Genomic DNA, 17,074 nt, shown 5'->3' on the forward strand with positions numbered 1-17,074 from the left:
CCCTGGAAGTGTCCAAAGCCAGGCTTGATGGGGCTTGGAGCAACCTGACCTAGTGGACCCCCAAGGCAAGGGAGTTGGAAGCAGAAGATCTTTAAGGTCCCTGCCAACCCAAACCATTCTATGGTTCTATGATTCTATGATTCATTTAGAATCCTACACATTTAAGCAGGATCTATAGAGACCCTGCACTGAGTCTTCAGGTCTATTCTAACTGTGTGTCATGTTTTCTGTGATGTTTCAGGGTCAATAGCCTCGCAAATTGATCTTAAAAACATGTTTCCATCATGGAGCTATTGCTCTACCCTTGCTATATTTCAAATGTGAATCATGTTCTTTTTGCATCTATTCTGCCTGGCACAGAATTAACTAGTACAAACTGCAGTTTGGTGTGATACGTTATCACAGATTACTATTCTCATTTCTTAGAGCTCTCTGACTGTTGCAACAATTCAATTAACTTTATATATTCTCTATTTTTGAATGTCACACTTTTGCACCCAGATATTTCCCAGTTAATTTTTTTCTTGTTTTCTGTAGATTGTTTCATTTATTATCAGCATAACATCAGCTCCAGAACAACTTAGATAATTAATTCAAGCATAGCCATAGTATTTGTTACTCATTACTTGTTACTCAATCCAGTAGCATCCTGGAATTTTACAGCTTAAATGCAGATAAAAACTGTAAGAGGAAATATTGAGTTTAATATGAAAAGACAGCCACTCTGAACCAAGAGACCAACAGTTTAGCAATTCAGTTGTCTATACAAAGAAGTTCTGAAAGGAAAATATATTCTATTATAAAAAGGATAAAAGGATTTAAGATAAATTGCAGTGAATGTTCTGGCTGGAAGTTGATCAAAATATCATTGAGATGATTTTAAAATGTGATTGTTAATGGAATGGTTACAACACTCAACTGAATCTGGCTTTGGTAGAAATCTTTATATATATGTATTTGATAATGCATTTTTTTTCTTAAAAATACTTGTTTTTTTAAAAAATATTTAAATCATTGCTGTAAGTGTAGAACACAAGGCCTGTGTCACACTTAGGGGTTTTCGTGTTTTCTTTTTAATGGAAAAAGATAATTTTCTGCTATTGAAAGGCCCTTTTTCCAATAGATTCCAATAACTAATGAAAATTCAGAGCCAGAATACACTGAAGGATTTATTTTGTTTACTCTCAGGAGTCAATTTTTCTCTTTGAGGTTTGTTGTAAAATTATAAGCTACTTTAACAACGTTCTATAATGTATTTAACCTCTGCTTTCTAAATATATGATTAGCAATAGAAACTTACACAAAAACTAAGAAAATGGGTGACAACAGAAAGTACCAGTTGACAGATAAAGACAGTCAGTATAAGTCTTTCAGATGTTTATATTTCAACCACAAATATCATATGCGAATGCAGTATTTTTGTTAACTGCAGTATTTTTGTTAACCACACTATTACATTTAAAATACACTAAATTTCTAATAGAGATATGGATACTCAAGATTAAAAAAAATAAATTAGAAGATTATCAAAACCAAGAAAAATAAAGAGAGCTTGAGTTAAACAAAGAAGAAAAATGACAGCAACAGAAATATTTTCTGAGAATTTGCACATCTTTGACTGAAGAAGGAAGTACTAGAAATCACAACAATCCTTATCTATATTCAAAGTCACTATATGACTTTTAACACACCAGCAAAATACAGTCTGGTAAAAATAGAAATTAAAGAAAATATACTTTCTCTATTACCCTGTGTATAGAGCTCACTTCTAGAATTCTGAATTTATTTCATCTAGTTATATTTTTAAACCTTATAATTGAACTTTAAATCCCGTACTTATAGGAACCAGAACTTTAACTTCAGCTATTCATTCCACAAACTTTTCATATTAAAAAGACAAAAAAATACTTGATTGAAAATATAAATGCTACCAGCACTATGGACCAGAGAGACTCTCTGCATTGAGAATTAAAATTGCTTACATATCACACATGATTGGGTAACCTGAGCACTCCAAGGCTGTTGGGAGTGACATGACCTGTCATTCCAGACCAGATAGCTGGTTGATTCTGACCCAAAAGTACAAATATTGATTACTCCATAGGAAAGCCCCAAAGACATGGAACAGTTTCCTCACCTGGGAAATTCTTTGTTAGTCTAATTGATGTTTGGTTTCTTTCCTGAAGCAAAGAGTTTATTTGGGTGGAAGTGGGCAAAGGGAAGATGAAGGGAACCCACAAAGCTACACACAGATATTCCCATTTGTAAATCTATCACATTCTGTTGGTTAGGTCCTTAGTTGAACAGGTATTCTATAGAAATTTATTATATTGAATATTTGTGTGTGGTCTTATCCGTGTTAGTTTTTGCCTTCTTAATTATTCTTCAGCAAAGGCCCATTTTAATTATTTTGTCTTTCAAAGTTTTATCCAAATATTTAAAATTTTAAAATTTAACTGGTATGTTAAATAGAAATGTATACAAAACAATTTATGCACTGTTTTGAGGGAATATGGATATCTACCATAGCCTCCATTTTGTACTCAATATTTTGAATATTTCTAATTACAACCTTCTCAACAGAAGTTGTAAGAAACAATTATAGGATCAAAGGTGTATATTCATAATTATTATAAATTAACAAATTATTACTAGGCATATCATGATCTTCCCAGAACTCCCATCTCTAAAACAATTGCTAATATAAACTCAACACAAATCAAATACAGCTTATTGCAGTAAATTATCAATGATCTCAACATCTCTTTATCTTGGATGTTTGTTCCACTCCACAAGGGTTTCAAGAAGAAAAGTGACAAGTGCTTCTGCTAGCAATCTTTGCTGCTCTGCTTTGATCTTTAAGGAGGTGACAAGGGCATTCCCAAAACACCATCAAATCAAATGTTTCAATCAGCAGCACCAATCAGAGGATACCATATGCTGCTGTAACAATGACAAAACTATTTACTGTAGGTTTCAGAGGAAAAAGGCAGCTCTTGGACACTTTTGCATATTGCAACAAGACTGAGAATTGAGATCTGCTTCTGAAGTATTCAAACTCAGCCTCTTCCACCTCCAGAGTTACAGTTCTTACCCTTTGCACATTCTCTCACACAGGTAACCCACAAGGTGTTACTTGATTCATTGCTGAATCAAAGTGTCTCAGTCTGAAGAACTGCAGCTTCAGTGCCTGCATGCTCCAAGAGCATTTCAGCTGCATCTACACTACCCAAATGAACTGAGCGCATGCTTGACCCTTCTTTTCCACAGTTTAATTTGTCTTGGTCTTGTTATCAGTTTAGAAGATCACAAAGTCGTATGCTAGTATGCCTAATTGTACTGGTCTCATGCACCAAACACAGAGAATTACACTTCTTTGTTAAACTTGTATTGTGGTTATTGACTATCAGGAAATGCAGCTTTACATGCATCTGATGATGTAGAAAGTTTCACTCATTATCAATATGAATCATTAGAGGTGAGGTTGGGAAATCCTCTTTGATGTTCTGTATAATAAGGTATTTGCTGTACTCTTTATAAGTCTAAATAAGCTTGTTCAGCAAAAATTTCAGGTTTTATCTGGTCTTTTACCTCTTTTATCCCTACTTTATTCCTTGTTGCTCTAACAAAATATGTTCCTAATTACTACATTACTGACTATTACTAATTGCTACATTAAGTAACTGGATTTCTCTGCCTTTTTTGTAGGTCATTATTTTCTCCTAATAAAACAAATAAAATGAGTCTCAAGATACTTTGAAGTTTACATGTGTGTTGGTTAGTTTGCCAGTCTCTGTTTTACCTTAGTTCTTAAAGAAAGTCATGGTTTTTCACTATTCTAACTCCTACATACATTCTTTTGTTTGACATTTTATGCTTTAGTGACTCAGACTTCTTGAAGTAGCTAATATAGCCTGAGTTGATGGAAATCTCTCTTGATTCTACACTTGATTGCAAACTTCACACTGATTGCAAACACTTCTAGGACTCCACATACAAGAAGTATCTTCTCTAATTTTTCTTAGTAGCAGCAAAGCTCTTCAACTCTTCTCAGTTGATCCACTGGGCATGTTCTAGTCATGGGGCAAGGAGAGAGGAATGACATGATTTCTCACGCCCTTCATCCTTCATTTGTCGGCAAGATTTCCTGAATCTGAGCAGCACTGGGAATGGCCAGGGGAAGGAATTCTCACCAAACATAGCACTATCAGTTTGCCAGAAGAGCCAATGGCAGGAGTGCCAAGCAAGAAGCAAGGCAGAGAGGCTCAAAGAGGTTTGATGAGGTAGTTTGAAAACTGACTTCAATAGTCAGTTCAACCAAATGAGAACAATGTGAATCTAGCACGGGGCTCATCAGCTCCCATCCCAGCCTTTTGCTCTTCACAGTGAATCTTGATTAAACACTTTAGAATTGGCAAGCTTTGTTTTTATGCAAAACAATAAAGCAGTCATTGAAAGATCCTTGAGGAAAATTACACAAATCAGGCTGGTGTTGCAGAGGCATAGTTTGCTAAATGGCTAATTTTGTCTTTGGTGGAATACTCTTATGCTACTGTGACTTTTTTCTGCATTTCCAGAACTCAGGTTTTCCTGTGCATCAGCTTCTACTAGTATTGTAACTCAGACTTTAGTATATAACCTATTTAGTACAAGTCTCCTGGTACTTAATAAGCAGAAAGAAATAGTTGCTCCATTACCTAATCCTTAGTGCCTAAAATGTTTTTCCCCTCATGTCTCCTTAGTTGTAAACATTTTATAAAAATAAATATATTGCCTACTTTCCCTATGTCTGCCCTGAAACCATACTTAAGCAGTTTCTGAAATATGTTATTTGAGGAAATAACTTTTTACACACTGTATTACCTTCCAAACTAATGTATACAAAATATTATGAAAGCAGAATAATTATTGTTCCAAAAATAACAAGGTACGTGTAAGAATAATAAAAATACATCCTGCAATTTTATGAATCACGAGGAAGAAAATATGAGGGAAAATCAATTTCCTATTTCAGCAGTTTCTAAGAATACTGACGTCTGGAAGTAAACTTCTCCCACAAGCTGCTTAATGTATGACTGTGCACCACAGAAGGGTATGTAACTTCCTCTGAAGCCTCTAGTATTGACTTCCAGAGGTAGAACAAAGCTAGAGAGGTATAATACAGGATGCCTATTTTAATATTTTAATATTTAATACAACTTCTGCTTTTATAGCTTTTGCTTTTTCAGCAATGAAGGATATTTTTTTCTTAAAGTAATCATGAGGGGCATATATAGTTGCTGTTGATTTCCATTTAAAGAAAAAATTATAGCACAGAAAGGTAAAAGCAAATTCCATGTGCTAGCTCTCCCGAATGTGCCTAATGTCTACTTAATGACATTTTTCTCAGGTGTGGCATGCTTCACTGCCTGCTTGTGCCAGTTGACAGCTTTAAAAAATCGAAGTCACTGTATACTGCACAGAACATGAGATTTCAGTCAGTATTTGACATATGTGTTTCAGTTCCCGATTCCAGAAGAATTTTTGTAGAAGCCAGATAGATAAATTGTACTTACTCATTTTTCTGCCTCTAGATAATATGAGAACTTAATTAAGGGGAATTGAAGCAGTGGTAGTAAAAAAGGTGAAGACAGAACTCTCATATGCTTAAGAGAGTTATGGTTCTCATATGACTTTAAAACTACACAATTTTAAGAATGCATTTTGAATTAATACATATATGCAAATACTCAGTGTCTAGTTCCACAAGTTCATTGATAGAATAAATGACTCATTTTCAAATACTGAAACTACACTTTGGCAGAAGAGTAAATTAACTGTTTATTTCTGGAGACATTTTGTTTGATGTATGCAATAAATAAATCACCATATTCATAAAATAATTCCATTTATAATTTTTCTCTTTAATACATTCCAATAATACTGAAATTAAAATTTTAATTAAAATTATAAAATATGTAGAGTGAGGCCCAATAATATGGTGTAGGTGAAATGGAAAAACAAAGATAGTAAATATTTTCTTAGGTAGTTATATTCTATCCAGCTCCTTCACATGAGAACCCATTTACTCCACACCAGTCCTACTTCTGACTCAAATGTCAGTCAAGCATAGAGGGAGCAGGAAAATCAGCAGATTAAATTAAAATCTGGTTATACATACGATACATAAAGTCATATTTTTGTGGTACATACAATCACAACACTCACGATAAGGTCTGCTTCACAGTATTATGCTCATCTCTAAAAGGTAACACCTTTCAAAGCCCACAATATAGAAACACATGAAAATAATTTTGCCATAGTTGTCAAAATTAAAGAAATATCTAAACATGACGGTATACCAAGTCCCTCCACCATGTTAATAAACATTCTTGTGCCTTGTGTAGTAAAAACTACAAATGTAAAAACCCAAATAATCATGCAGCACATCTACAGAGTTTTAAAGGATTTTAACCCCTTTTCACAGTTTGGGGGTTTTTTGGTCAATTTTTTTTTTTCATTAAGAGGGTTTTCTATTTTGAAATGGACTTTGCTAAACCTCTTCCTCTATTTTCCCACACTGAAATGTATATTCTAAAAAGTAATTATAACAAGGCTATTAGTCACATTTTCTTCAAAACTATTAATACTTAATAAATTTGAAAATTTGTTTGCCTTAAAATATGAAATCTCTCATTTTACAGTAGCTTTGCCAATACTGGGAGCAAGGAATTACATCTTGGAAATAAAAGTCTGAAACAGAGACTTCTCTTCCTCAACTCGCTTTTATAGGTCAGAAGTCTCATGTTTTCCACTTACAGTCTGACCTCAATTAATGAAGTCTTTTAGAGGACACTAAATTATTTTTGCATAATAGAAGTTTAAATTGAAAATACCTTGATTATTTTAATTAACATACTCTATATGACATGACCCTGTTCCAGATAGCAGGAAAATTTGGACAGTATATTTAAGGTTATACTACTACATAGAGATTCAGCTTCTTGGAAAACTGCCACAGCTGGGGTGAAAGGTTTTGTTGGTGCATAAAATACCTTTCCAAGTGCTAATTGTAACAAGTAACTAAGTAACACTGCATCTTCCAGTTTTCAATAGATCAAGAAAACTCTCTTTTCAACTATATGAAAGCCATGAAAAAGTTTCAATAGCTCTCATTCCCATCTGTCACTCAATAAACATCTTTTTTACTTCTCTTTGAGTTTTTAAATCATGGAACTATTGTTCCTTTCAATGGATAATTACACTGCCTATTTAATTTGCTTTAACTTATCCTTCTTAAATTTTAATAATCAAGAACACTGTGTACTGCTTTGCTGCACATTTCCAAAAATTTTATTTTAGACACATAAGAAACTTTTACTGAAGAAAAAACTGCCACTCATCTATTACTTTCTTAAAAGCATGTTGGATATTTCAGTTTAGCATATTTTTTCGCTTTTCAAAACAAAACTCCCTTGCCTTAGAATGATAATCTTGTTCCAGCCTGGAATCTGATCCTGCTACCTGTTTGTACTTGCTCATTTTCATTTGGCGATTCCTTTCTTCTACATCCATTGCACCTGTTAAGTTAAAAAAAAAAAAAAAAGAAGAAAATAAATACACAAACAGTCCTCAATTCCAGTGTTAAAATTATGTTTATGGAAGTTTTAACAGAAAGATGAAATTTGATTTACTTAAATTCTGTGTATACAATTTTAATTTCTGAAGTACAGTTTTGCAGAAAACTAAAAAGTTGTAACAGGAGGAAAATATCAGATAAGTATTTCAGCAGAATCTAAATAAATGTTGTATTATCTACACAATTCAAATGAAAGCAACTTTGTGGAAAACTAAATATACAATGTTTCCACAGAATGTAATTTTACTATTTCAAAAATAATTAAGAGAAATTGAGTCTTTCATTTAATAAAAAGGAATGCAAAGACAACGTGCTTATTTGGGTGCAGATCCTGGTTCTTCATTTACTATAGTGTGACATACCAAATTACTAGTCAAGTGACAACCACAGACTAGTAGACCTTCTGTTTGCTATTGGAGTATATTCTTAGTATGCTCAAAACTATTTAGACATGTCTAAAAGAATCTTAAAGAGCCACCCAGTGGCATCACTGTATTATATTCTAATGACACACAACTGCAAGAATGATTTCAGGATTCATTCTTGGATCAAATATGGAATTAGTTTCAGTCAGGGCTTGGTTCTTACTACATGACTCAGGCAGCAGCTGGTTTCAACCAAGTGGTACTGAAACACCACGATTTACTGTATAAAATAATAAGGAAGTGCCAAAGCTGAAGTGGAAAACCGAGAAGAAGAAAAATAAGAGGAAGACAACCCCTCAGAAGAGATTTTCAAACAAAATATAGGTAGCGATTATACACACACAGGTTTGATTCTTTTCCACTTTAACATGGTATAAGTCAAGAATAGTTCATTATACACTGAATGCTAAAAAGTACTCATTTTGACTGACATTGCCTTAAACTTTCCATAATTTTAACACAAAAGTTGTTTAGGATTAAAATTTCACAATCCCACTAGTCATAAATGGAAACTGCTGTAAAATATATGTATTTAACAGTCTGGATTGTACATATGAAACTAAGATGGGAATATTAGATTCCAATAAACCCGATTTAAACTTTAAACCTCAGTTGTAAGTCACAGTCTAATAGTAAAGTGGGGCTCTGCACAGGACCGATGCAGGGCCTCTGAGCTTTGTGTTGTCTTTTCTTGAGAACAATAAAGGTAGTAGTAAATACTATGAGAGCTGCCAGATAAGTGTTGGGGCACCTCATAGGAAATCTGAAAGGAGAGAAGGTCAAAGGAAGTGGGAATGCAAAAAGACTAAATTGTACTGTTCCCTATAAACCCTCTGGCTTCTGATTTTTGTATTCTAACTCCCCATCCTTACTCCCCACAACTACATGAATGAAAAGACCTCATCAAAAATTCTAAGAGAAATTAAAAAAAAAAAAAAGAAAAATTAATTAAAAAGAAGAAATGGTATTTTACAGGGAGAAATAAAATGGAAAAGAGAGCAGTAAATGAAAATTCCTCAAATAAAATACATCTAGTTTTTCCTATCACAATTTTCCTTGACTGTTATTTACTCCATAGCAGTATTTGTCAATTTATGATTAAGTGACTTCTTTAGGATGGAGTTTTAAAAGCTCTAAAGATAAATTTTTTTTCTCTTAAAAACAACAACTTTACACCAGAAAATGATATTTTCTTTTTTTCAATGACAGAAGTAAGATATAAGATTTTTGTGAAGTAAAATATCCTAACCTCTGCTCAAATAAAGAAGTCATCTTTTGCTTTTTTTGTTTTTTTTTTTTGTCATAACATTCTGCAAATTCACTTGGCATTTTTCAATAATGTAAAGAAAGGAGATTTTTGTGCAAAAAGGAAATATTGTCAATTTTTGCTATGTTTTCTTATTAAATCATCCAATGTGTTCTTTTTCACCAGACATCCTGCTAAATTTCAGGAAATTACAAGAAGTGATGAAATAGCACTTCTTGATTGTAAATTTGAAATTTCACAATTACTTGAGAAAATATCCATTCTTATCTATGTTCAGTTGGCAAAGTGAAAGCTAGATTTTCAGAAATCCAATTGCCTATAATATGCAAAACCCACCACTCCGAAATATGCCATTCAAAGGGGGAGCATTACACATAAGACCTTGGTGAGTCCTCTGCAGCAAAACAAACAAAATTTGTGGCTTATTTTGGTCTCAGGAAAAAACAAGACAGAAGAATTTTGAAAAAATATTGTTCTATTCCCATAAAATCTTATTGAAGGAAAATCTAACCTGCTTTGCATTTTTGAAACTGTTTTTAGCAAGTGAGTGAATTCAGTTATAAGCAAAAAAGAGGAAAATCTGAGGGCAGTGGAAAGTTCATAATGCAGAAGATCAGCTGTGGTTCTACTGTACAAGGAACTGCCATGCAGAAAGTGTGCCAAGGGCAGATCTCACTGTAATTTAAGCCAGATGCAGCCATGATTTGGATGGCAATAGGAAAGGTTGAAAGAATGTCACGGCACTTCCCACTCACGTGGTTCATGTTGCACTAAATGGTGCAAATGCAGGGCTATCATCTGCTCCACTTCTGCTGGGAAATGTGTGCCTACTGAAACCTATGTGAGGACATTTAGCAGAGGCAGAAAATTCTTCTAGAGAGTTCAGTAACTCTCTGTGTGCATTCAGCTTTTCCCATGAGTTTGGTAATCAAGGCTGAACATCAGTCCTATCATAAGGACCTCTCTGTAATCAGGAGCTGTTTATGGAGCATGTGTAGACAAAATAGAACTAACCTGAATCTAGCCACTGAGTATCAACAATGGTGAAAATGTAGCAGCATAAGTTTTCACACATCTAAATAACACAAGGGCTGACTGAGCCCTTGCGTTATTCAGATCCTAAGCTAGAGCCCAGCACAATATTTTCAGGACTACAGAGACTGACACTAGAAAAATTAAAGCTACTTCCGATATATTGATGTACTGTCATCAGGTACCAAAGTACATATTTTGGCCAGGCAAAATGAGTTCATTTGTACATTTCTGCCTTAACTTCCTTCCAGAATTTTTCTTCTAAACAGTAGCTGTACCTCCAACAGAAATATCCAGTGACACACCCAAATGTCAGCCGTAGGAACACAAAGAAATAAAAAAGACTGAATGGAAGAAAAAAGCCTGGTGTTGCTCACCAAACATAACTGGGATAATTGCACTGTAGGCAATATGCTGGAGTTTTGCTTATTTTGAATAACTCTCTAATATTAAAAAGCCATGGCCTGAAGGTTGGTTCAGTGGAGTTTTCATGGGCACAAGGAAATTCCTGGCTGACAGAGAGACAGCTGCTGATTCATTATTAGCCATTCTCCATCTTTCCAGAAGAGTGTGCTGAGGGAAAGCAGCATAACTACAGTGCAAAACCAATCCTGAAATGCCACAGTAAAACACCTAAGTATTGTGCACAGCAGCCCTGTAACCTGCCCTCAGATCCACAAGAACTGTAGTGAGAGACTAAGTTGTGCCGGAGCTTAGCTCTAGTGACCGCTGTAAATGAAACCTTAGGCCACATGAATTGCACTTTGACCTCTGTTTTTATCTATGGAAATGTAACCAGTAGACAAAGGATTATAATTACAACTTTAGCTACAGGATATCCTGTAACAAAAGATAGGGAAACGTCTCAAGACACAGACAAAAAGGTGGCCTGAAGGTTTTAGGAGCAAATCAGAAGAGAAGACTCCAGATGCCACAAGCAGGATTGGATGAGCAGAAGTGCCATCAGGAAATCAAGCCACCCACAGAGACTATAAAAGTCAGTAACAAGCAACAGGTGGCACTCAGCTCAAGCTCTAACTACTATTGCCTATTAAACATAGTAAAAGAAGGAACTCTGATTCTTTCATTGGTGGAACCTAGGGACAAGCCCTACTGAGGTGACATGAGCATAATTCCTGCCATGGTCTAGGTGGTGGCTGTATAATTCCATTCCTACAACAGGACTCAGGGCAGGTACTGGAATCACTGCTCCAGCTTCAAATAAAAACCATTATTTTCATGTTTTAGCTTGAAAATAAGATAAGATTCAACTACTTCACCATTAAAGCTTTCCTCCTTTGTTTCATGCTAAAAATGTTAAAGGGCTATAATCAGTAATTTGGTTAATACCTAACTTTTTCTGACCTCTACTGCTCAGGGATCACAGTTTTACAAGGAGATAAGCAATCTCTCAATTCAGCCTGGAGCTAAAGACTGTTATTTGCTCTTCAGGTAAAACATTGGCTACTCTCCAGGACAGGTAAGACCTTTCAGTTGGTAGCCTGTGATCCATAGCAGAAACAAAAGGGACAACAAACTGTCCTTAACCCCCAGCTCAGCCAAAGGCAAACCTACATATTTAAAAAATAAAAATGAAAATAGCTGGGACTTCTTTCATTCTTTCTCTCTTTGTTTTCTTCAGATGGAGTTATTAAACCATTCTAGCTCCTATAGATGCTGATGATGGTGATGTGTTTAGAGGAGTCTGCTGTACAGTGAGGCTTCTGGGGCACAGAGGGTAAAAGGGAAATTGGGGAATGGAAGTAGAGTGAAGTTTCTCCTATAATATTAGGACAGATTTAGTTTTGGATACATATGGACAAAAGGGATACAAAATGTGGGAGGCATAGCCACTCAGGCATGAGAAAAAACTAGTGATGAAGGGAAAAAATAAACACTAAAATTTTGGAAATCAAAAACCTGTAACAGAGAAGAAAAAGGAGGTGTGGAGTGAGCACACTGTATCTGGAGAGGGAAGGACTGGACAGAAGTCTTAAAGTGTATGACAGCCTTCTTTAGCTGGTTCTGGCTTGTTCATCCCATATCTCACCCTAATTTTACTCCCTTAAAAAAGCAAAGGAAATCCATTTGAGAAAGGTTCCAGTTCCTACTGTCTATCTTGAAATCCCCAAAATATATCAAAATTGGGATCCAACTCGATGCTACACATTTGCTTAAACATAATAGATCAAAGAAATTAAGGGCAAAACCACAAAAATATTTGGAATAAGTCACCCTACCTGTATCCCCATTCTCTGGATCTGCTTTCTTTTCTTCTATAAACAAATGAAAGCAATATGTAAAACAAAAAGAGGGGGAGAGAGAAAATGCAGAAATAATAATAAAAGTAATATAAATCATGCATTAAAAAAATAATAAACCCCACCAAATTAATTTAACTTAATGAGTTTAGTCAACCAACCAAGTATGGTGCTCTACATCCAGAGGTATATTCACTGCATGCTAGTGTATACATTTGTGCACTCTTATTGAACATTTACTGAAGGGAACCCATGGATACTTTGTGTACTTCCAAAATCATTAACACACTCAACAGAGAGCTAGGAAGGTGTCAGATATAGCTACTTTACAATTTCCTTGATTGGGATGACACAAAAATAGACACAGAAGATTTCCTTGTAGTGTATATTTTATGCAGTGCACACACGAGACACAGTCGAATGGTTCAGGCATAAGAATTGAATGTGTCAGAGTGGATTTCAGTAATTATGTAAATCTTCATTGGTTTAATCAATTTTCATAGCTTCTACAGGTTAAAAGGTTTAATAATGATATTACCACAACTTGTCTTAGAGCTAAAAATTATGAAGACCAAAAGACACTAACATCAGTACTCAGAACCCACTTCATGCACATAAATTCAGCTGACTGATGCCAACAAATACTCTGAATGCATATCAAAGGTTGTAAATCACTCAGGGCATTCCTCTGTCACAAAGAAATGAAAATACATTGGATCCCTATCAAATAATTTGGCATCTCATAAATAATCTGAAATCCAAGTTTGGTAATTAATGCAAAAGAATTTTAAGTCAAATGAAATTTACTTTAATTAGAAATACATTAACTTTTAGATAGACTCTGTTTCTTTTTCAAAATTATATTAAAATCAATTAAAACAACCTCATAAATATGGAGCAACAGCTCCCAAGCTACACACCAAAAATAGCATTCATTATTACAACTAAATATTTTTCCAGAATCATTGGTCGTTGAGGGTTACTGACAAAATTCTGATCTAATTTACAGTACACACACTGAAGAGGGAAACAGGTGTTATATTTTAAGAAAATGTCATTTTGTACATGAGCACTGAAGCAGAGGATGAAGTCATACTCAGCGAGAAATCATACTGGAGCAAGGTAGAAATGTAAGAAAGAAAAATGTGCTCCTGCAAAGAGCATAAATAACGGGCCACACTTCAACAGGATCTTGCTTCCCATCATGTGTGGGATCAAGGCTATTGTTCTGCTGGCAATTTCTAGTGGAACTATTTGAAAAATTAATGGGAAAAAGATATGGCAAGTCATAAACCTACACTTTTGGAAATCAGTGCCTATACTACCTATGTGGGTTGTGGAAAATGCTAGGAAAGCAGCAGAAAGAGAGTAATAATTTTGGTTACTTTTCAACCATTCTGTTTTTTAAAATTTTTTTTAGTTTCTCTCACCAATATAAAATCCACAAATACATCTTCTACTGCCTCATTACTTTCTAAAGGGAAAGCAATTTGATAGCAATACAACTGATCCAACATAATTCACAACAGATGAAAGTGAAGTAAGTCATTAAAAACGCCTTGAGCTCAGAGAGAATGATGAGATGTTATTCCATATGCATAAAGAGATTTTTACTTTGCCTAAATATTATCTTAATACAGAAATCTATACTAAATAGGGTACTTATTTTTAAGATGCCTAAAAATCCATTCATCCTTATGTCTGGATGCCTTTCAAACATGAGTCTTTTAATAAATGTTAAAATAAAGAAGGCTGAAACCTGTCCAACTTTCACTCATTCTTACTCCATGGTTAAAAAGTACATAGAAAAAATACTTCCAAATGGAATTGTAGAAATGAATACCATAGTACTAGCAAACATACAATTCTATTAGATGCTTGAATTTTAAAAGTGTAATTGACATGCTGTGACAAATCTCTACCATAAATAAATTTTTTAATTTTCACAAGAAAGGTCAGCATAGTGGATCCTACTCTCCAAACTGAGGTTTCAGTTGTATTGTGAAGAGCTGTCTTCTGAAATAGTAGAAAGAAGATTGAATTGAGAAGGATCTCACTTGGATGGGAAAGAACAGAACTGAACAATATCTGTATTGTCTATTATATTTACCAAATAAAATATTAACTTCTCAACAGCAAAGATCACTGCAGCTATGGACCTAGTCATCACCTCTTAAAAGAATTCAGAGCAGGTTCAGGATGTTGATACTAAAGTAATCAATCGTTTTGTTATTATGTGTTCAAAACAAACAAAAAAGCTCTAAACAGCCTTAATGTCTTGTAACTGCTGAAAACCAATAAATCATTATGAGTTTATTTCAAAGTGTCTCAAACTGAATAATATAAAATGACAAAGTCACCAGTCTATTTTTATTTAAATGATGTCTTCAGTATCATCCCATTAGTCAATATTTTTCTACATTACTTAATTTAACCTTGGTTTACAAAGTGAAAAGCATATACTGTATCCTGTAGTGTAATGATCTCAATTTAAGAACTAAAGTTTTTCAGAGGTAAACAATTTGGAGAAAAAAAATCAATGCTTTCATGAAGGAGACATTTCTGTACACCACAGAAAATAACTATATGTTTTCAGTTTAATCAGAATACAGATGAAATTTATTGATGAAATATAGAGATGAACTATAGACATTGAACGATTGAAATGCTGAAAGATCCTCTCTCAAAACCTTCTTCCACCATCACAGCAGACATTGCTATTATAATGACCACTAACATTTTATAAAATAGTAGGCACAGACATATTCCCCTGCCCTTGAAACGGCCTGTTCTTTCTAACTGGTCCTAATATACCTGACAGATATCTAACAATCTAACATGTATCTGGAAGATTTAATGAATAGAAAGAACTCTAATCAAGAACCTCATTCAAGAGCAGACTTAAAAAGAACTGAACTTGTTCTAAAATGGCTTCAATAAGCTATATTTTCTAGGAAATGCCTTAAATCGATTAGCTCTGATGTTTTGATGGGACCCTGGAACCTCCAGGGACTCCAAGTGCCTTGGAACAGAGCACGTCCATTTCTGTACATGACCAAACAGAGTAACAGTTCCACAGAAGACGAAGGATAGAAAATGGCAGCATCAAACAATGTCTCAAAAATTGCTGGTGAGACTTCCTGGTGAGAATGATGGGGAGCCTGACTCTGCAGCCTTAAGGTTACAGCTGGAAGGTGCTGAGCTTTACAGTCTTCCTCTCAGGGTTTTTCCTTCTCTCACAGCTGACTGCCCCAAACTTAAAGTTAGAGCTTGATTCTCTCTTGAACTCTCTTCTCTCACCTGAGATCCAGATGAATGAGATTTGCATCAGTTGAACTGAGGCCTAAAATAAATATTGACTTCCTCTCTTTGCATGAGAGAAATTGCAGCCTCCAACTGGAAGGTGCGCATGTCATTACAAGTCAGATGTGGAACTCCTTATTTTTTCTGAGTTTACACAGAAGGTAAGACAATAAATTAAATGGTTGCATCTTTCCATTTTTCATATTTGTAAAAACTTAAAATCAGCAATATGATTAGGAATTACATTTATAGAGTGGATAAATTAGCTTCTTAAGTGCTTTATTGAAAAGTGAGTCTGATTTTTCATAGTGGAAATAGTTAAATAAAATTTTATTTTAAAAATCAAATTTACATATAGGACTCTAACTTCTGGTAAGTTAAAAATGCTAGTCAAATTTCTTACTAGAGATTTCTCTTGAAATATTATTCATGAGAATATAGGAAAATCAATTTTATACTAAAAAAAAATATAAATCCCTGAAACAATATCACAGAATCACAGAATATTCTGAGCTGGAAGGGACACACAAGGGTCATTAAAATCCAACTCCTGGCCCTGCCCAGGACAGCCCCAAGAGTCACACCATGTGCCTGAGAGCATTGTCCAAATTTTTCTTGAACTCCGTCAGGCTTGCTGCTGTGACCGCTTCCCTGGGGAACCTGTTCCAGTGCCCAACCACTCTCTGGGTGAAGAGCCTTTTTTTAATGTCCAGCCTAAACCTCCCCTGACACTTCAGGCCACTCCCTCATGTCCTGTCACTGGTCACCACAGAGAAGAGACCAGTGCCTACCCTTCCTCTTCCCCTCACAAGGAAGTTGTAACTGCAGTGAGACCTCCCCTCAGTCTCCTCCAGGCTGAAGAGACCAAGTGAGCTCAGTCATTCCTCCTATGGCTTCCCCTCTAGGCCCTTCACCATCTTTGTAGCCCTATTATCAAATCAGGCAAATGAAAGAAGATTGGCTCCTAAAAGTAAAATGCAAAAAGTGTAGATGTATTTGCTTTGAACTTCAAAACTTGCTAGTTAAAGGTCTTGTACTCAAAGGATTACATTTCCTCCTGTTTCATGAGCTATTCAATTCTAATTCTACCTCTAAGGAATTGGCTCTAAATTTTGTCATTCTGGCTGTCAACAGTGTGAAAAATATAACTGCCTAACTGCTACAGGTC

The 17,074-nt window shown here is 34.9% G+C and overlaps 1 protein-coding gene across 50 annotated transcripts in view; it reads right to left on the reverse strand.

Moving 5' to 3' along the window:
- Positions 1 to 17,074, reverse strand: part of RIMS2 (regulating synaptic membrane exocytosis 2) — a 442,383-nt gene that overhangs the window by 85,593 nt on the left and 339,716 nt on the right. For 32 of the 50 annotated variants that reach the window (XM_050323983.1, XM_050323815.1, XM_050323785.1 and 29 more), the window contains 2 exons: positions 12,583 to 12,618; positions 7,459 to 7,559 (listed from right to left, as the gene is read on the reverse strand). The exons of 2 other annotated variants lie outside the window; for them this stretch is intronic. In XM_050323983.1, coding sequence (XP_050179940.1) covers positions 7,459 to 7,559; positions 12,583 to 12,618 — 137 coding nt within the window. The remainder of the gene's footprint in view (positions 1 to 7,458; positions 7,560 to 12,582; positions 12,619 to 17,074) is intronic. 16 more of the 50 variants (XM_050323840.1, XM_050323794.1, XM_050323760.1 and 13 more) reach the window with 3 other exon arrangements.

The sequence above is a fragment of the Myiozetetes cayanensis genome, unplaced genomic scaffold, assembly GCF_022539395.1.
Source record: "Myiozetetes cayanensis isolate MyiCay16 unplaced genomic scaffold, myiCay2020 scf1, whole genome shotgun sequence".
Lineage (NCBI taxonomy): Eukaryota > Metazoa > Chordata > Aves > Passeriformes > Tyrannidae > Myiozetetes > Myiozetetes cayanensis.